Genomic DNA, 22,659 nt, shown 5'->3' with positions numbered 1-22,659 from the left:
AGATAAAATTAAAAAATTCTCCGAATAATTTCTAAACGGTAAGTGCCACCAGATTGAAATTTCATGAAATGTATGTTGCTGAAATACATTTTTCATTACAGTTCTGTAATTGTTATAAAGGGTGTTTTTAGAGGTTGAGAAATAATTTTTTGATACAACTTCTTTCGTTGTATTCGTTTTGGTGACAAAAATAGAAGCATTCGATGGAGCAAAAAAAATTACTCTTATCCAAATTAAAAAAATTTAGCCGTTTTCGAGATATTTACTTTTTCGTAGTCACATGATGTCATCAGATTAATTCATTGCGAGATCATTATGTACTTTTTGTTAATCAACGGCACAGGAAGGTTATATCATGGACAAAATTAAGAACAGAATATATATTGATGAATCTCGCGATGAATGAATCTGCTGACATCATGTGACTACAAAAACTCGAATATCTAGAAAACGGTTAAATTTTTTGTATTTGGATAGTAGTACTTTTTTCATGTAATTTTTTTTCGCTCCATCGAATGCTTTTCTATATTTTTACCAAAACGAATACGAAACGAAAGATATTGTCCCAAAAATCATGACTCATCCTCTAAAAACAATCTTTATAACGATCATAAATATAGAAGTGTAATGAAAAATGTATTTTGACAACATACAGTTTTACACGAAATTTCAATCTAGAGGCATTAACCGTTTAAAAGATATTCCGAGAAATTTTTTTCCTTTTATTCACTTTGTAAAGATATATCTCCCTTAATATGCAATTTGGACATGAATTTATTCATCAAACTATACCGAGAACTATACTTATTTTCCAATGTACCCATAGGAAAGCTCGGTACACATTTTTGACTCACTCTGTATTGTTGTAATAACAATTTCACGAGAAAATTTAGCGGCCAGTTCATTATACACTTCAACTTATAAATCTTTCGCCTCTGACTTTTTTTGTGTGAATTAATGAATGACTCATTGATGATTGTCATAAACATGAGTCAGTGAAACTTCAATTGAAAATTTTGAAACATAAATACTTTTTTCCGCCGACCTCTTACTAATTAACCTACACGAAATTAGCTGTTAATGAACCCTTTTATTGGTTAATTTCCTATCAATGCATTATTGTCATGGGAAATCGAACATAGAAGTATTCAGCTGCTTCCCAAATAATTATTTCATTTGTATGTCGCATTGATTTTCGTAGTACCTAGCGGGTGAATTGGAAAGAGATGAATTGTGGAGGTTGCAGAAAAATTATGATGGTTAAAGAGTAATCAATATATCTATGTACTACAACTCCAGCTTCCACCAGCTAAACACACATTCTTTAACAGATATTATAGGGTATAATATCAATGTGATTTACTCAAAATGTCACAACTCGAATATGCCCTCTATGGACTTCTCGAATTGTTCGATCGGCCGCATAAATATTAACATTCCGATATTACAGAGAAAGTTAATAAGGTGTCAAATTTGATTAGGTATCGATAGAAAATTTTTGCAATCAAGAATTCACATTCAATTTAAAATGTGGTCGACGGAAAAATCTTGTAATCAACTCGTTTATTAATTGAGCGATTAATGATCTCGAACATTAACGTGCGAGCTAAGCAAGCACGTTAAAATATGTCAATCATTAATCGCTGCCATTAATGATTGGTTAAATAATTATTTAAATCAGATTTCAGAACTATCGTTCAATTAACGATGCGAAAAATTATCAAGAAAATTAATTCCGTCCGCAAAAGAATTCTTGAATCTTAGGGAGCTTAGGGTGATGATCATACACTCATGAATTTGCAATCAAAGCATTTCCCCTTTCAAATAGGGATCGACCCATTTCGGAATTTTCCGGATGCTCACAAAAGTGGAAATTTTCGGATGTTATCATTTTATATAGTCCAACCTGTAGATTCGCTCTGATATTTACATCGAAGGGTTGTTGACGTGAATAATTGATGTTCCAAAATTTGTCGTAAGATTTATTTATTTTCGTTATTCGGGATTGGGCTAGTAATGATATCATATGAAAATTTAAAGGGCAGGTTGTAATTTTCTTTGCCGATTCGACAGCGAATTGTTCACTAATTTTCTCAGTCAATCAAGTATTTGTTTTCTGAATGTTCAAAGCTGAAATAATGAAAACACAATTGATTGATGATGGGAAGCCAATTATTATAAATTATTAGTGGGTATCAGAAAAAATTGTGCAGTGAAGATATTTTCTAAACATAACTTGTAAATCATAAGCGACGTTATATAATCGGCTGAGAGCTTACCGTACTTCGCTCAATATCCTCGTTTAATCTTTCTCTCGCACCTGAAGCTCCTCAAGTTGCGAGGTTTCCACAAATTGTTTCATCTCCATTCTCCTTTCATCGTGAAAGAAGGCAGATGAGCCTTGTTCTATAGGTGCTTCAAAACCGTGATTGAACCAAGTATATTAACGATCTACTATCAAATTACCGAGTGTCGGAGCTTTTACCGCAACGTTGAATTAATACCTTGAATGTCTTATACAAAAGAGTCGACCCAGGGTTTTCGAACTTTTCACAGTCTCTGATTCCTTTACCCCTACAAACAGTCCTATTGCTTCGGTTTTATTCGGTTATAGATAGCGGAATGAGCACCGAAACAAGACCATCACTAAATTAATTGTTTCTTCGATAAGGTCCTGATTTTGATGATGCATTTCGTGTTCTACCATTAAAAGATAATGACATCTTGAACATGGGCATAAATGTGGAGATAGGGTGTGATATGAAAACATGATTATCATTTTTTATGTTGTGCCATAATTTCCCTTATAAATATCAATGATTATTAAAAGTATATAGGATATTCGGTGAGTTACTTTACGAACTCATATAACAGTATAACTCATCAAGACTTTAGACATGAAATTTTTGTCCTCTATAGCTTCGATGATTTTCCATGGATTGAATTGAGTACACTTATCAGCTGTTCTTAACTATTATGTATTAACCATATGCCTCAGTTTGAAATTTCAGGTCCAGACTCAGAAAATGGGACCTAAAATAAGCAATCTGTGTATTCCTAATTAATTTCAGTGAACATGAAATTAGATATCGAACATAATTTCATGCGAAGATAAAGTGAGGACAAGTGTTTTGGGAAGTGCGGAAGCATTGGCAAGTAGCTTATTCAGTTTAATTCCTGTTATATCAGATAAATTACGACTGGTAACTAAGAAATACATAAAAGGTGTTTTTAGTCCTCTTCTAATGAAGATTAGCCATGACCATAGCAAATTGGTCCCTATTTTGAGCGGTGTGGACTAATGTTTGGACGTTTATTCCTGTCCAGTCTACGATATTTTCCATCCAGGAGTGTCTCCTTCCTAGGTTCTCGTTTTCCTTCTATTTTGTTCTTTATCACTAATTGGAGCAAATAAGAAACAAGACGATTCTTCTGATACATTTTTTATTTTCCGGTTCATGCGTGCTTCAAAATTTAGCAACTTAGAGTCAATTGTTTCATCATCTCATCCATTGATTCTTCAATAATTAGAAATATATTGATAATAATTATCCGAAATTCGAATTCATATAACTTAATCACTTGTTCGGCAGTGCTCATTCAATAAAAAACATATTAGATTTTTGTCGGTAAAAATATATTTGGAGATTCGTCAATTATTCAATTTTAGCCCTCAAAATGATTTGGATTTCGAATATCATCGTAGTCCACGGTGGTTTTGAAGAAAATGACAGTTCCTGACTAGGAAATTCTGTTTATGCAAATTGTTTCAGTTAGATAGGTACATGTCTGAAAAAGAAAACTGTCACAATTTCAATTCAAGAATGTATTGATTGACCAACAGATTGAAAGAATTCTGATTGGTTATGAACAAAAATTTTGTAATTTTTCTCCATATCGAAACCAAGGTGAATATCAGAACTTCGATGTATTGAATTCAATGTACTATTGATATAGAAAAGGATAAAACAAATTTGATTTCTACCTCAAAAGTTCACTGGACTATCCCTTATTTTTCGATCAGAAATCAAATTGCTTAGAAACTCTGAGAAAGTCTAATTACAGATATTTCAAGGTACTCGAAAACAGAATCCTAAAATGCAAAGTAGTATCGTCCTGTTTATTGAAATAATAGCATTGTTTTTAATTTTAATATAACGGATTCTCAATTTCTGTAATGTAGAAGAAATTCAACTTTGTTGAAGAAGTATGAAATTCAATAACCTGATAAGAATAATTCTCGAGTTCTACAGGATAATTAAATCGTAAATGCTCAAGTGGATCTCAAGTTCCTCGATGTCAAGTTCATGGTCGAAACATAATTTTGTACTACTTCAACAGTAGGCAATGTCTGTTACCGTTAGTGATTCGGATATACGATTTGGTTTCACTTTATATGTATATTGGTCAAAGGGGTAATGAGGACTAGATTGAATTCTCAATTTACGTAAGCCACACAAAAAAAACAAAAAATCGATAACTATCACCCTATTCCATATGTCGCTATGACAAAACAATATTTGAAGAAAAGAATATACCAACACTCTCATGATTGCAGAGAAAGCAATAAAAATAAAATTGAAAAAACAACCCTACCGCCCACAATTAAGAAAATAATCATAACTTCGAAAATGTAGAAATATTAGACAGGGAAAATAATAATTTCAAGCGATGTATTAGTGAGATGATTCATATCTCGATGAATCATACAATAACTTTGAGAACTGATGTAGAATCTCTCAGTACTGTTCACAGTGGTTTGTTAAAAAAAAATTAGAAATAAATAATCGTTAATATCGTAATGATATCAATGTGTTTCATTCGTTCCATATTATTGTTTAGATTCAAATTTTCAAAAGTAATAATAATATTTATTCACCATAAATTATTCTCAATATAAATGAAAACAGAGCAATATGTATGTGAACAAATAGATGATCCGGCTCAGGAAGCCTTCGATTGATTTCTGATTCTTTATGACAAGAATTGGTTTATTATCTGAAATTATCTATGGTCATCGAAACGTCGACAATTCAAAAAGGATTTGTTTGATTTGGCCAGTCCTCAAGCCAAAAACCAATTATTCCAATTCAATAGAAGGACACGCAGAAGACATTATAGAATATTTTAATTCAATTATAATTGACGTTCCTGCAACTTAGTGTAAGTGATACATTATGACATCCAGGCAGCAATCAAAGCTCATCGATTCTATATGGTGAGGGAATGCATACGAAAACCAAATATACAAGAATAAAAAGGTTTGTTTAGTCTGCGTTTCCAGTCTCTGGGGCAAGGGAAATGAAGAAGTCAACACACTTGACAACAAAGGAGCACAAACTCCTTCCACTGACCCAGAACCTTTATGTATAGGCATAGGAAAATGAACCTACAAGAGAGAGTATCAAGAGAAGGAAAGAGAAATATCTACTCTGACCGTTGACAGAATCGTTCGAGGCTAGATCATTCCAAGAAGTACCTTTGAAACTTCAACACCTAAGTATGTGCAAGAATGTGCTACACATCCTTATTGGATTATTTACAGGGTACCTATTATCGCTTCAGGATTCACCTAATGAGAATGGATCTATCAGAAACTGACGAGTGAAGATTCTGTGGGGAGTAGAAAGAAACCCTGGATCCCCTGGTGATGGAATGACTCGTCATAGCAAGCTTACTCATAAAAAAGCTTCGGTCGAAACACTTGTAGGAGTGAGAAAGTAAGCTCATCGAAATTCTTTAAAACTCTGGAAATTGGGGATGCAGGTTATAATAGTTATAAGGTTGCAGTGCAATGCAATTACCCCTAATATCTACAATCTAGTAACAAGATCTTCGAAAAATTGTTCAAGACTTTGTATCGGTACCTTGAAAGTAGAGTGACTTACTTCCAATTGTATTGAAAATTCAGATTCGATAAAGCTGAAATCTTGTACTCTGCATTGAAATATTTGGGAATCAAAGTTCGAACACAAACAACTGGGCAAACGCTCTGGTTCAAGAATAAGCGAGCAAAAACACTGCCAGTTTCATCTCAGATCTACGCGTGACATAAAAACCCATCATACACTCAGCCATTTGTGCAAACAGTCCGCATGAAGGAACGCTGCGGTCAAGTTATTTTGCAAAATCTAGCTTGCTTAGGCCAGTTTAGGAAGGCTGCTCTGCATATTTATGAAGACCAGCAGTGGTACCACGATCGATCGACAATCTATCGACAACTTATCGATGTCTAATTCGATGAGGCGTTGCTGGCAATCTAATTACACCCGACAGTTTTCGTGTTAACAAGATGTTCATACAGAGAATACTGATCATCTTTGGTACAAATTCTCAACTATTCGACTTAAAGATACGGCAGAAAAAAGGGGGAAAAACAGGATTATTGCCGAGTCGTGCACTTGTCGTGAGCTTGTGGTACGGGGGCAGCTTGAGCCTGTAAAAAAACTTTCAGACTAATGCATATCCCTTAACCGCCGTAGTGCGGTCTGTGAGACCACAGCAAAAATTTGATTCGCTCTAACTTATTCCCAATTCAATGATATCCCACCGTCTCTCCATTACCTTCAAATGGTCTCATCTTCCGTCACTGTGTCAAATTCTGGTAGTAACGGTTTGAAAGAAAATAAGATCTGAAATGACGTAGCGGTTTGTGAGGCCGGACTACGGTGTTTGTGTCTGTACTTGAACTTTGCTCGCTTTACATACAGAGAGGCATTTTTGGACTCTGGATATTCGAGTTTGTACGTTTGAAACTCTTATGATGAGTGAATCATCTCCCACACCGAAAAGAGTTCGGTTTGGTGATCCAGAATTAGAAAGTACCCCAATTTTATCCCTTCCTGATTTCGATGAATCTCAAGTATGGGAAGAAAAAAAAAATATAATACAGGTGACCACCCAAAATTGAAAGAAAGATATTGTATTTCTGCAAATGTTTTCATAAGCCAACTCGTTTGGACTGTGCTAGTGAAATTTGTACAAATTGTAGACATAAAATTTGCTAAATTCACTGTTTGCAATTTTCATTTTTTCTTGCTTATCTAAATGAGTTTTTGTGAATGTTATCCCTGATCACCATTTTTGAGAATACTAATAATATTTTGATATTTGTATGTAATGCGTTTTCTGTTAATAGGGCGATATTTGAAGGTCCTGAGAAAGTGCGCAGAACATCAACATCCAACAAATTTCCTCCTTTTTGTACAATTTTTAAATGAAATATAAAAAACTAACATGATTCTTTTTTGTCCGGAAACAATCCTCGAATAGATACAGTTATTTCAATAAAAATATCAATTTCATTATTTCAATGACAGGTATTTTTACAAGCGGTCTCACAGACCGCGCAACGGTGACAGCGCTACTGTTATTGGACTACGGTGGTAAAGGGATAAAAGGGGCTTGCCAACGCTTGTTTGTCACTAGTAGCGCCGAAATTGAAAAAAATGGTGGCGTTTTCCGAATGTCGGGGAGACCTAGTGGACTTTGAAGATTAGATGGTAGAAAAAAAAAGGTTCTATTATGTATGCACTTTCATCAGTGGGAAAAGCGCCTGCAGGTTTTCAAGGATGTAAAAAAAAATCGTCAGGTGTAGATACTTGAGCGCGTCAGGTTAAGATAAACTGTATATGCCCTAGGTGTCTATGATAATAAATTCATGTTCATCTGACAGTTTGAAAATGATAAAAATAATTTTTCGAGTGTGTCAGATTTTTAGTGTAGGTATATGTTAATTGGACCTAAAGGAAACTAATTTTCAATCGACTGACAATTCGGAGGAGCAAGGTTCCAGTGGTCCTTTGAAAATACAAAAAAAAATTGTTACATGTACATAATCGAGAATGTCAGATTTTCATACAGATGGTTAATCTCAGTGTTGCAGACGTGTTGACCCATTCATCTAACACTAATCAGTTTTCTTAATCTGACAGTTTCAATGACAACAAGGCATTTTTCTTAAATATTTCCCTACCCGTACCTCTAACCTTTGATGTATTCATTATGAAAATCGTAGATAATGATATTCTACACAACTTTTGTCTGGAGCAATTTTACATACTCGAAACAGTTTTCGAGTTAGAGGGCGATAAGGGCGAGGAGGTTAGCCACACATGCGAAAGGCCAGGGTCAAGTAGAAACCTAGTCTAATGTACATTCATCGCCATATATATCTTCGAAAACGTTCAAACGTAGAAGAAATTGCTTCGGACAAAATAATTTTATATTTATAAATTTTTTATAATGAATGCGAAAACCATTCGAAACCCAGGAGAAAAGATTACTCAAGAAACTGATTTTTGTGACTTTTATGGACAATTTTTACTGTTTCGGCTCGTTGAAGCTGTCAGATTATATTTTTTCCATTATTATTGAATCATTAGCTCCAATATAAGAAAAAAGCCACCGTGCTCAGCAATGTACACATGACCCTCTCACACATTCTCGTCACGCTTAAATTGTCAGATTAATAGAACATATACTACTCAACATGCAATTACCCACATATATCTTAATCTGGCACGCCTAGTATGTAGGTACAATGATCGTTTTTTTTCAATATTCTGACAGGCTGTCCTAGACAATTCCACCTTTATACAGGTCTAATTATTGGTAGAGGTACCTACTCTACATGATCCAAGATATCTTCCCTTATATTAATCTGACACGCTCGAGTAAATCCCGAATTTCCCTCTTGGGCTCCCCAACAATACCGAATCCACATAAATAATAATAACCAAACAAAAAATGTGTTCCATTTGCTACTTCTCTCTACTTTCCGACAGTGAAGTACATCCAGGTAGAGTTCATTCTTATCGGAAATCCCCTCGACCCAGCTTCATATCTGTCTTGGAATAAACTTCTCGACATCCGACCTCCAGCTTATTCATTTTTATTAAACAAGTTGCGAGTTTAGGGTTCCAATGAAAGGAGCGAGCAATTCTCAAATTAGGAGAAAAGTTTTTCACGAGAAGTATCAAGCATTAAGTTTAATGCTTTCACATCTGTTAGAACTCTTAACTCCGTCGCACTGTGTGCTCCCTGCAAAAATGGAAATATGTTGGAAAGCTTTCGTTGGAAATGGAAAAGTTTCAGTTTGTTCCCCCATAGTTTTCGGAGGTGGATATTGCGCTACATTGGTCACTGAATGCCTGGGCGATTTTTTTAATGAAATTCGGGGAGAGCACGTCCAGGAGGGCCACTTAGCGTGAAGTATCATATGTGGACAGTGAGAAAAAGGCGCTTTGAATTGCAAATGCATTGGATGTCTCTCACTCCATTTTTTGCATACTGAAATGATTCGAATAATTTCATCCTCAATTATTTCCTCGTAAGTTCCATGTCCAAAAATTTTTTGGAAGGGATGATGGTTTTGAGGCGTTATAATCCCTAAAAATGCCACTAAAATGAACAGTAGATGGATGGACGGATTTTTGACAATAATTGAAGACTTTAAACATATCTCCAACATTTCAACGAAATATCTCTAGCCTTCCAATTAAATATACGGGGATATATTGAAAAATTCTAAGCCGTCTCTATAGTAGGCTGAGGCTATAGCAAAACTAAGGCTTTGTTTGGTTCTATAACCAAACAAAATTTCAACGTCAAAATATTTTATTACTCAACATATTCTCCTTTTAATTGGATACATTTATTACAGCGAACCTGTACCGTCCCCAGACCTTTCAAAAAAATATTTCTTCTTTCTCTGCAAACCAGACCTCCACAGCTTTTATTACCTAGTCGTTGGAAGAAAATTCACGACCTTTTGAACTTTTTTTCACTTGAGGAAAGGGATGATAGTCGGATGGATCCAAATCTGGTGAATAAGGGAGGTGTTCTAGTAATTCAAACCCTAAATCACGAATTTTTTGCATGGCAACATGAGATTTGTGTGCAGGGGCGTTGTCTTGCAAAAACAGAACACCTTTGGATAGCTTTCCGCTTTTTTTCTCTCTAATTCTTCCAGAAGAGTGGTCAATAATGTTGAATAGTAATCTTCGGTTATTGTTCTACCCTTATATAAAAAATCTATCATGATTACTCCATGGCAATCCCAAAAAACTGAAGCAAGAACTTTTCCAGCAGGTTTTTGGAGACTTCTTAGGTCTTGGAGAACCAGAGTGTCGCCATTCCGTCGATTCTTGATTTGTTTCGGGATCGTAGAAATGTACCCAAGTCTCATTCATAGTAATAATTCGGTTCAAGAAGTCTACATCGTTTTCAAATCGAGCACAGATCAAACGCGATGCTTCTTTCTACCCTTGCACGCTTTTGGTCAACATTCAAACATTTGGGGATCCATTTTACTGCAATTTCTCTCATGTTCAAATTGAGGTAACCTATACGATGAACGCGTTCATATGAAATATTCAGTGCTTCAGATATCCGTTTTAGTCCAATTCGATGGTCTGATAAAATCATGTCATGAACTGCATCGATATTTTCGGGGACTGACACAGAAACTGGCCTTCCCGATCGGTCATCATCTTCAATGGAAAACTTACCTCTTTTGAAGCTTGCAGTCCAATTTTTCACCGTCGCATACGAAAGACATTGATCACCAAGTGAATTAAGCATATCTTCGTAAATCTGCTTACCTCTTAACCCTTTTAAATAAAGGTACTTGGTGATGGCTCGACACTCCAATTTTTCGATTTTCACAATTTCGGTGGACATCTTCTTTCTTTTAATTTGTTCCGTAACTCAGGTTTACTTTTTTGACCTCAAACATCACACTGAAACTTCTGATGAGTTATTGTTCGTTGCTATGGTAACGCAATATTTTTTTATGCATGAAACTGGTCTAGGCTAACAAGATATCAATACATCCTCGTACGAGACCGTGAGAAATATTTATATTTCCGAAATTCCATATCTCAGAAGGGTGTATATTTGACCCCCATCTTTCTCCACAAAATATTTATATTTTCGGACCATGAGTTACCCTCTGCGTTTTTGACGTGTCCATATGAAACACCCTTTATATACGTTAATTCAATGATTTTCGATTGCTTCTCCTTCAATAATTTTTTAGACACTGTTACTGAAGCACCCTTTATATCCCTGTATACAAAAAAGTATTGAGACTCATTTACAAAAGGTGTTATTTTTGTCACTATAAATATTCTCCACTCGAGAAATTTTCCTGTTTTCAACGTACGAAACAATCATTGAAAATTATGCTGCGTACAATTGACACATCGCGAAGCGTCCCCTTCAGTATCCGGAACGAATATCCATAAAAAGCCTGCGAATTGTTCGGTTGTTTTATAGAAAATGCCCTGGCTGGTAGAGTGGTGTGCTGTTTGTTATGGTTTAACACCCTCGCCGACTGTGGAAATTCATGTGGAGCGATATATGTACCCCTTTTTCACGGGGATTACTCCACAGTAGAACGCTTTTAGCACCACTCGAAATCCCTCCGAAGCGAATAAGTTTTATGGACGACTTCATTAACTAGTCAGTTTTTTTGGACGTCATGAAATTTCATTAGGACGTGCAGTATTGGAACCATTTAAGATAATGCAATGCAATGCTTTCGAGCAAAATTCCCCTTCTTCACAAAAGCATTTGAATGTCTTTAATATATATATATATATATATATATATATATATATATATATATATATTTTTTTTTTTTTTTTTTTTTTTTTTTTTTTTTTTTTTTTTTTTTTTTTTTTTTTCACCTTTCAGGGTTAGGCTGTTTGATGGTGCCGGATCAACTCTGATCAAGACACTTCTCTCAGCAACTTGTTAAGAACCTTCTCACTATTCTGGTGGTCCACAAGATGACCTCCTTTTGTGCCTCTCCGATTAGCTTTTCATCTAGTTCCAGCTTAATGGTGTTTTCGAAAAGATGTGCCTCCACTAATCCGTTTGTGGTTATGACGAGGGGTAGGATTGATGTAGAGGTAAGTCTGTATATTTCTTTCAGTTCGAAAGCCAGATCGTGGTATTTTATCTTTTTTTCATTATAGGCTCGCTCAGCATTGTCATCTGCTGGGATCGTGATGTCTATTATAATTAATTCTTTCTTTTTCTTTTTCAGTATCACAATATCCGGCCGGTTGTGCGCAATGGGTCTGTCAGTGACGAGTGGATGGTCCCAATACAGTTTCATCTCCTCATTTTCCAGTATTTCTTTAGGTAAGTATTCAAAGATTTTCTTTTGATGTTTTATTAACCCATTTTTTAGGGCGATGGCTTGGTGGTATGCCTTTGCCATGGCATTGTGGCGGTCCGTGTATTCCCTTGGAGCGAGGATGGGGCAGGATGACGTGACGTGTTGGATTGTTTCAGTCGCCTGGGAGCATTTGCGGCATTTGTCATTAGGTAAGTTCTTATTCATTATCTGTTTTTGATATGCTTTTGTAGGTATCACCTGATCCTGAATTGCCGCCAGTCTGCCCTCCGTTTCTGGAAACAGGTATCCTGCCTTGCCCCTATATATATATATATATATATATATATATATATATATATATATATATATATATATATATATATATATATATATATATATATATATATATATATATATATATATATATATATATATATATATATATATATATATATATATATATATATATATATATATATATATATATATATAAATATTTAAATTGAAATACGAGGATGTATTCATATCTAGTTAGCCTAGACTAGTTCCATGCATAAAAAAATTATTGCGTTACCATAGCAAAGAACAATAACTCATTAGAACTGTCAGTGTGAAGTTTGAGGTCAAAAAAGAAAACCACAGTTGAGCAATACATTAAAAAAAAAAAAGATCTTCAAAAAAGGTAAATTTTCCATTGAAGATGATGACCGATCGGGAACGCCAGATTATGTGTCAGTCCCCGAAAATATCGATGCAGTTCATGACATGATTTTATCAGGCTGTCGAATTGGGCTGAAACAGATATCTGTAACACTGAATATTTCATACGAACGCGTTCATCATATAGTTCACGTCAATTTGAACATGAGAAAAATTGCTGCAAAATGGATACCCAAATGTTTGAATGTTGACCAAAAGTGTGCAAGGGTAGAAGCATCGCGAACGATCTGTGCTCGATTTGAAAACGATGTAGACTTCTTAAACCGAATTGTTGCTATGGATGAGACTTGGGTGAATTTCTACGATCCAGAAACAAAGCAACAATCGATGGAATGGCGACACTCTGGTTCTCCAAGACCTAAGAACTTTCGTGCCCAAAAATCTGCTGAAAAAGTTCTTGCTTCTGTTTTTTGGGATTGCCATGCATGATTGATTTTTTGGATAACGGTAGAACAATAACCCGAGATGACAATTCGACATTATTGGCCACTCTACGGGAAAATACTAAAGAGGAAATATGCGGAAAGGTATCCAAAGCGGTTTGGATTTGCAGGACAACGCCCCTGCACACAAATCTCATGTTGCCATGCGAAAAATTCGTGATTTAGGGTTTGAATTACTCGAACACCCCCCTTATTCACCAGATTTGTCTCTATCCGACTATCATCCCTTTCCTCAACTGAAAAAAATTCAAAATGTCGTAAATTTTCTTCCAACGAGGAGATAATTGAAGCTGTGGATGTCTGGTTTGCAGGGAAAGAAGAAATATTCTTCTTGAAAAGTCTAAAGACATTGAAGGTACGCTGTAATAAATGTTTCCAATCAAGAGAAGAATATGTTGAGTAATAAAATAATTTGACATTGAAATTGTGTTTGGTTCTGAAGTAGGCAAAGAATTTTTCAATATATCCTCGTATAATCAATAACCGATAGAGATCACTAAGTTTTCATCGATTTATTTTAGGAGTATTCGCTTCAAGATGTTAATTTCGATCAGATAAAGTATGTTTGAAATTGACTTCTCAATTCCACTTAATCGAAATGTGTTCAAGGCAAACAGTCCAAGATCCGTTTCTATTCAACAGTTCTATTACATAGTACGTATGAAATAAAATCGATAACTATTTGCAGTATGAGGAGTCCAGGAGAGTTGAACCCCTTTAAGTGAAAAGATGTTCCTCTCTCTGAAGCCACTTAAGTTGTATCTGTAGATGGTAGCAATTCATTTTTTTGCGTGAAGATGTCATGCCCAAATGTTTAACGATAGATAATAGTAGAGTTATAGTGAGATGAACATTTTGAGTATAGTTAATCTTTCTTTAGGAATAGAACAGAAAAGTGGCTCATGTCTCTCCAACCAATGGGAAAGTTGAAGAGGGGGCGAAAGAGTCTTGACCATAATTTTGTTTATCAGGAAAAAAATTGAAAAAAAAACAATTTCCAAGAACTAACGATTGTCTATGTCAAGGTTTTCATTATCAGGTGTATCAGCGTATGAAACAAATATTTTCTATTTCAGAGGCACTACCACTTATTTCAGAAATGTTTTTTACTTTTTTGAAACATTGTATATTTTTATATTTATTTTATTTTTCAATCTTCTTTTTTTGAAGCAAACAAGCTCAGTTTGGTGAACTTGGACCAGTGATTATGTCTGCCGACCATAGTATGCGTGAAGTCTCCTGCACTCCCGTTTAGTCTATTCAACAGATATTTTCTTGAAACTTTTATAACTATTATTAAAAAGGCTTTTCGTTCGTAAAACAATATTTATCAATGAGAGCAACAAAACTAAATGAAACCTCGCACCTATTAAACTTTGTAGACAGCGTTAGAAACGAAAAATTATTCAATTTCTTACTTCCTAACAACAAAATCACGTTCAACCCTGTCACTCCCGAACTGTTCTGATGGCGGCCCAAACAGAGCCGCCACTAGTTGTGCCTTGTTACGAATATGTCGCAAGCTATTCATGATACTGGTAGCGCGAAATTTGAATTTAAATATTCGAGGTGGTTCGAGTCTCCTACCTGAGCAAGTCTCCCGGACACCCCTTAATCACGAAACGGTTCATTCCGCCTCCAATAAATGCGTATATTATTATAGAACTCTGTTGGATGCGACTAGTTGGGGTTAACGAGTACGCGAAAATTGTAGCAATTCAATTGGTAAGGTTTTCATCTCCTTTGATAATCATGCGTTTGTAGCTGGTGAACGTAATAGCGCCTATATATTTGTAATATCAAGTTCACAATAAAATAGTGATGAAAGCATGATGACAGTAAGAGAAAGAGATAGTACTCCAAGAAATCGAGAACAGGATGAAGGGATAAATTCACATATTTTTTGTGTTTTGAAGATTTTCGAATGTTATAGAAGATATGTCAATATGTGTCCCAAAACTAGTGAATTAAATGTCACACCACGATAGAGTAGACCAAATACTATTGAATGACATCAAAATTAGTTCAGCGAGAATGTACCGTTTCCAAAACAATAAGAATACTACAAAAAAACCTAATTTTGCCGATTTTCGAACTATTTTTTTCAATTACGTGGCCAATTTGTGATTAAAGATAGCATTTTTCACCCATATAAATTCTATATCATTGAATTTTCACCCCTAATTCGAATTAGAGAGGGAAGAACTTCACATTGATTTATGTAATTCAAATAATTTTAAGTAATGAATCGAGAAATTTTGTTAATGTTTTTTACCAATTTTCAATCTCCAGAATATGAGGAAGGTTCTTGAACTGTTTGAAAAAGAAATTCATTTTATTCTGAATTATAAAAATTATGTAGAAAAAAAAATTTAATTTACATTTACTAAGGTTTTTGATTAACTACTAAAAATAATTTTAATAAGGGGTGATAAAACAATGATATATTATAATATGAGCCAAAATCGCTATCCTTAATCATACCTACAATGGTCCTGTGACTGAAAAAAGTCGTCAATTTTAGGTATTTTCATAAAAAACTAATTATTTTGGGACACTCTGTATTTATATTTTTCTCCATGAAATTATAAAAAATATTCTTATGAATTATCCAAGTCCTTGTCATCTCTCTGGTCTGGGCAGAAATAGCTGGGTTTGAGAGGAGTGTGTCTGACGACTTTCAACCTTCGTTCAAATTTCTTGCAAAACTGCGAAATTGGTAATTCTCAGATCATCTCCCTTCGAAAATGCATAATTATTCACCCCGCCTAACTACGCTCACCCACCCCAACGTCACGGTCAGGGTTGGAGCCCTGTTTTATTGCTTCCCCATTATTAGAAAGTGCAAAATGGTTCAGAATGATTTTCAAATATTTATTCTCGGAATTCGTGTAGGTAGATTTCCCAATTCCACTAAATCGAAATGTGTTTCAGGCAAACACTCCACGATTCGTTTCTATTCAACAAAGCTACCTATCTGTTACATCGAACGTATGAGATAAATTCGATAACTATTTGGAGTAATCACGAAACAGTTCATTTCGCCTCCAACGAATGCGTATATTAGAGAACTCTGTTGGGTGCGACTAGTTGGGGTTAACGAGGATGCGAAAATTGTAGCAACTCAATTGGTAAGGTCTTCATTTTGTTCGATGTTCGATGAATGCACGTGGACAATAAGAGAAAGAGAGCGTACTCCACAAAATCGAATATCACGGGGAAGGGGATGAATATTCAGAAAATTAGTATCGTTGCGAAATCCAAATATTAATTTAAAAATAAGACACAAAATTCATAGTATACAGTGCGCGTCAAAATTATGGAACAAATTCATTTTCTCAGAAAAAAAATTTTTGGCAACAAAATCCTGAAACAGGCCAATTTCTGTTTCACTTTAACCAAATTTTTACGTATTTTTGTTGCACCCTGTGCCATCCCCATCCACCCTCTGAATTTTTTGAATAGGGAAAGTAGGGTCATGTGGTATTTTTTTGGCAAGGTCTTTGTATCTTCTTTACAAAAAATTAATAATTTTTTTTTGGAAAATTAGTTAGTTCAAAGAGGTTTTCAGTAAGTGCAATTTGTCATGGCTCATTTACTTTGAGACGATGTACTTGATGAAATTTGTCTCCGAATGAAAGTCGGCTATTACAGATTTGTTCATACACAACAAACCCCTTTCAACCACAAGCGCTCAGATTATTGCATCCAGAACGATGGTGGTCATTTTGAACATTTAATTCAACTTATCTTGTAATGCGCAATGATTCTCCGGGTGGTACTTTTCTCCATTAAAGGGTTCGTAGGGGTTGAAAGTTGTGCATAAACAAATGGTAATGGTCGACTTTCATTCGGTGACATCAACATTAGGTCAGCGGAAAACAATAAGAATACTATGAAAAAATCAAATTTTGTCGATTTTCGAACTTTTTCTTCACATGGCATCATCACATGGCCAATTTGTGACAAATTCCATCAGGTACCATGAGCCATGACAAAGTGCATATACTAAGAACCTCTTTGAACAATTTAATTTTTAAAATCAAAAATTTCTGCACGATTGTAAAGAAGATACATAGACCTTGCCAAAAAAGTACCACATGACCCACTTTTCCTATTCAAAAAATTTAGAGGGTTGATGGAGATGGCACAGGGTGCAACAAAATCCTTCAAAAATGCATAAAAATTTGGTAAAAGTGAAATAAAAATTGTCCTGTTTCAGGATTTTGTTGTCAAATATTTTTCTTCTGAGAAAATGGATTTGTTCTAAAATTGTATATATGTATGTTCCCAACATATCAAATGCTTGAACGACTATCGAATGTTGTATCAACTCTTAAGTTGTATAAACTTATAAGTAATATCGAGTGAAATATGAATTTTGTGAAATCACTTTGTTTTTTGTTTTCAAGAAGCTCCCAACTATAATATTTGGATTTCGCAATGAACATAGTTTTGATATTTTGTTTTATTTTATTTAAAAGGATATAAGCTTAACGCCGTAAGGCTTTGAAAGATAATCTAAACTATTGGACTGAAAGAAATCCAAATACGAACGTGTTTCAAGTTTCCGTTCAGATGATTCTATGATTGATCTGAGTAAAATAAGAACGATTCATACATTTTTCACTTCAGTATTCGTATGCGTATTCAATTCAATAGAGTCCTTCTTTGACACGTTTAAGCAAGGGACAGCCAGTAATCAAGGGCTGTTCCAATATCTCGGACAAATACTAAAAAAGAAAAGTTCAAACCAAGTAACTCTTCTGTTCCCATTTAATTGGTAATTAATCGAGTAGCGAGTAATTTAGTTACTAAGCGTGTGTGAACAGGTGAACACCAAGAATTTAGTTGAGTCGGACAGTAGCTAAAACACTTCTCACTTTGCTCGACTAAATTCTTTGCGTTAGTAACTAGATTCGCTTGCCACTCGACTTAACTACTAGCGTATTGCGAACTAGACAAAACTTGGTTCAGACGAGTTACTCCTGGAGAAGAAATAAAAATCTGCAGCATTAAGGGGGGTCTACACCGTTTCAGTGGTCAGTTCAAGAAGCGAAAAGGAATATCTTAAGTCAGAAACAACTGATTTATATGGTGTTTTCATTAAAATTACATTCACTAAGCTCGTCAGTTCGGAAAACGAGAAATGTTTTCATTCGTCGAGTGGAAAAAAAATTTTTTCAGTGAAGAAGAATTGATCATTCATGTTATTCACTTTCCGAGGTGAAACAATTTTTTCAATGAATTTCCATTTAAAAAAAATTCATCAAAAAGTCTCGCTATCCGCTACAATTTGGAACCTGCTCTTATTGAAAAAATACTTTCCTGAAGTGTTGCTATCTTTTCTACGAAAGTCTAAACTATTCGTAACTTCCAATGATCGTTCGAGTGTTCTGGCAACACCCTATATTTTGGTAGTATTATATTTTCCCCCTTACGGCTTATATGTATGGCAAGAAAGTCTCGTGGTATAAACCATAGTAAGTCAAGTCAAGTATGGGTGTGTTCTGTGGTATAAACTCCTCTTTATGTCCAAGAACTAGAGAAAACTGAACTTGAAAATAGGTCCTTTCGTTTGCATAAAAAGTGTAGCACTTTTCTACACTAGATTTGATTTACACCAGTGTAAAGGAAGTGTAGTTTATCTACACATAGTCAAAAGGAGATGTAGATAACTATACCTCGTCTGCACTGGTGTGAATTCAATCAGCGAACGAATTCTAAAATCGAGTGTAGAAAGGTGCTACACTTTTTATGCAAACGAAAGGACCTAATATGTTTTGAAATAATACTGATGGAAGCTGAATAAGTTAACGTCATATAGTGACGCCTCTTATCCCTATTAAAATTCGCTGGTGTGTAATTTCTGTTCAAATATTCCAAGTTATTTTGTGAGAAACTGTGAGTTCCATGTATAATATTAATATCGCGAAAAAGTTTTTTGGCTATAGAAAACACACTATTATACGTTCGTGAATGATTTAGGTCTCTGAATGAGTAATGAATGCTTCATTGATATTATTTCCGAAAGTATTTCTAGAGGTGTTTCCGAAACTTCTCGTGTCGACGACATATACTTCAGCTATTCGAGCTTTCATAATATAGGAAAACTGTATAAACTTCCAAACGTGACTGAAGGCAAGTGAAATCCAATTACCAATTCCTAATATCACTCCAAATTGGCTTACTCACATTCAGAGGAAAATGATTATTTTTCACCTCTCAGTTTATGTTCAACTCTTTCTTTGAAGTAGAAATGAGTTATTTCTCACTTCCAAGTAAGTATTGTGCTCAGTTATGGAAAATTTCTGTGGAGACATAATTCAAACTAACATAACAGAGACGAGCATCCGGATGATCATTTGTCGAATGACCATCTGGTCCGGGTATATAACATTTCATATATTTTACTCTGAATTCTTTGCCGAAAGAAGGCAGGGTGATGAAAATAGAGTGATGCAGCTTTGATTTCATGATGAAGATGATTTAAATCTTCTGAATCTGACCATACATCATATATCAATTTAGCAAACGGCTACTAAAATATAGGTTGGAAAGGGTGGACTCCGTTGTTTTGCCATATCTTGGACTGCTTCTTTTTGTCCCTATCCGAGAGTTCGAGAAATGTTTCATAAGTCCCCTACTCCGGGCGTTTCAAGAAAAATCCAACCTACACCACGCAGGTCGAAACCGCCGACAAAAACCTCCCAATAATCCTGCAACATTTGCTCTTCCATCCACTTCATGAAATTCAATATCCAGACAAAAACTGTGACGTACTGTGTGAGGTCGGAGCCAAAGTAAAATAACAGATCCCAAATATGGTCGTAAATCTTAGTAAAGACAAGGTTACGATTGTTTCCACTGCCGATATATCAAATGTTATGTTAATGTTCCAAAATGATGCGGCTGCTTCTGTCGTCTTCCTTAAATCATTTCTAACTCCGTTTGTCTTGTCCCTGAATTTATTACTCAGTTCGCCAAGTGATACAACATCTTTGCGGGGTTGTAAGGAGGCAATGCGGAGCAATAATTATTCAAATTTTAGGTCATTTTCCATGACAGATCTGCGTGTAGCAGTTCCATTTAGTCATGGATACATCAACATGACTGTCAGATGACTTTGGTGGATTATGGCATGACGTTCAAACTAATGATTGTACTCGTCGAGATGATTGCTCAGGTTTGAAACGTAAAAGGTTCAGCAATGAGAATTTTTATGCAATTGGAAATCGAATGGGTCCACTGAGATCCAGAAAAGGGTACCTACTGATAGTGGCAAATCTTCATGTTTTCTTGCTCGATTTCAAATCATATTTAATATCTGCTTATCATTCCGGAAAAAATATTCTGCCTACATCGAATTTAAGATTAGCCGACTAGACTTATATATAGTATATAGGTTTATATACGAGGACCGGCTAAAGTTCGATAAAATATTCATCTGCGTCAGGAAATTTCATCTTTAGCCGGCTAATGTAAAAATTACCCAAAATGGAACGGCTAAAAATGTATTCGATGGTTGTATTCTGCTTTCCATCGGTAGCGTTCGATCGATCTGTAAGTATCAGAATAACAGATACGTGAATAACGCAATTCTGGAAATGTTTCTGTAACTATTTCATTCACAGTGTCACTTTGAACTATTTATCGAAAATAGTTATGGATTCCTGTAAGCTACAGACCACTAAAAACCGTCCAGAATTGCAATTGCAATTTTTCTGTGAGCTTATGAAAAGTTACAGATTGGCTTACAGATGAAAGCAGAATACCACCATTACTTTTATTTTGTTACCACTATCATGCTAATTACTTTCACTATTGATATTTCATCATTGAAATTGTTTTGTTTCACTTAGACATAAGAAGTCTGATTTTAATTCACTTCTGTTGAAAATTTTTCTCTTCTTCTAATCTTTGAATACATTTTTTGTAGCTATTCAATTACCAGTAGGCTAATAAATAAATCTCTGTGAAAACTTTTCATGAAGCCATCCGTATTCAAGATAAAGGGCGTTGAAGAAAAAATTTATTACAAGAAAGTAAAGCCCTCACTCGCTAATTTTTTAACATGTTTCGATTTATCGATAACATTTACGGGACGAAAAATTTTTATTCACATAATGCATACTAATTAGTAATAATAATAATAATTAATAACCATCGGTTATTACTTCATAATTTTCAAATCAAAATATTCCGAAAAGGGTACACGGTGTCGAGTTTTGCCAAGAATACCTTCTTGGTGTAAAACTGAATGATGTTTGTTTGAGTTCAATGGAAATTGTGATTGATAAATCTAACCTTAAAAAGTTGTTAAGTGTTACTTAGTACGAATCATAAACATAAAGCCATCCACTGTGCCTTCCCTGTGCATAAAATACGATAAAAAAAAGTGACAATGAGAAACTGGACATCGGGCCTGCTAGTTGTCTTTTTATAGAATTTTGATTGGTCCGCACTCACCTCTATGTCAATAGAAAAGAGAGAGGTATCGGGGAGACTATCATTTCTCTCTTTCTATAAAATAGAAAATTTCTTGCTAGTACTGCTCAGCCCATATCTCTATGTCTATGGTACGAACCGTATAATTAGCGTTCTCTATGAGAGTAAAGCCCGTTTGCAACAGCCGACAATTCTCTAGAGAATTTACTCGAGAATTCATGCGCCGTGAATTCTTTACCGTTACATACGCACATTCGGTAGAATTCACTGTTCCATACAAAATAATCTCTGTCGTTTTCTCACCAAAATTTGGTAGAGAATTCTCGGCTGTTGCTGTTACAAACGGGCTTAAGGTATAAAAATAAGTATCAGCTTCCAAAACATATTCGTATATGATTTCATTACAAGTAAAAAATGTGTATAGTTTTTTTTCAACGCTCTTTATTTTGAATACAAAAAAAAATCTAAGCAATTATTTCTACCTATCCTAAAGACGTAGTCACCTTTTTTTGAAACATCCTGTATTTTTCTATTGATAAGAATTATTTCAATGAAAGCTTCATTAGGTCAAATGCTCACAAATAACTATCAGTATGCATGTCCCCCAAAATTGGAATTTGTATTATTCAATAGTGGCCCGGACATTTCCCTTGAACGGTACTCGTCAACCAACAGGATCGTTATTCCTCTCCGCCAGTACACCATAATTCTATCAACGAATTGATCCAAAACTAACTAAGCAGAAAACGGGATATCCGCGATATGCCATTACCAACAAATGGTCTCGTCAAACCATTTTACAAGGAAACCCTTCTTGTAATAATTTCAACATCACGCCTCACTAATTGGAATGTCAATACTAAAATTAATCCGGAGCCATGTTTCTAATGGATTTTCGTCTCAGTGTTCGCCTTCAAA

General features: G+C 34.9%; 2 protein-coding genes across 2 annotated transcripts in view; one reads left to right on the top strand and one right to left on the bottom strand.

The window, feature by feature from the left end:
• The window catches only part of LOC123307714, a 465,084-nt gene that overhangs the window by 294,269 nt on the left and 148,156 nt on the right, over positions 1–22,659 (bottom strand). The gene's annotated exons all lie outside the window — the stretch shown is intronic.
• On the top strand, positions 11,688–12,436 carry LOC123307715. Its single transcript, XM_044890128.1, has 3 exons — positions 11,688–11,918; positions 12,056–12,153; positions 12,203–12,436. Exons 1-3 carry the CDS (start codon positions 11,796–11,798, stop codon positions 12,366–12,368), a joined length of 387 nt encoding a protein of 128 aa, XP_044746063.1. The 5' UTR covers positions 11,688–11,795; the 3' UTR covers positions 12,369–12,436.

Source organism: Coccinella septempunctata, chromosome 2 (assembly GCF_907165205.1).
Source record: "Coccinella septempunctata chromosome 2, icCocSept1.1, whole genome shotgun sequence".
Taxonomy (NCBI): Eukaryota; Metazoa; Arthropoda; class Insecta; order Coleoptera; family Coccinellidae; genus Coccinella; species Coccinella septempunctata.
This window is presented reverse-complemented; position numbering and strand designations above follow the sequence as displayed.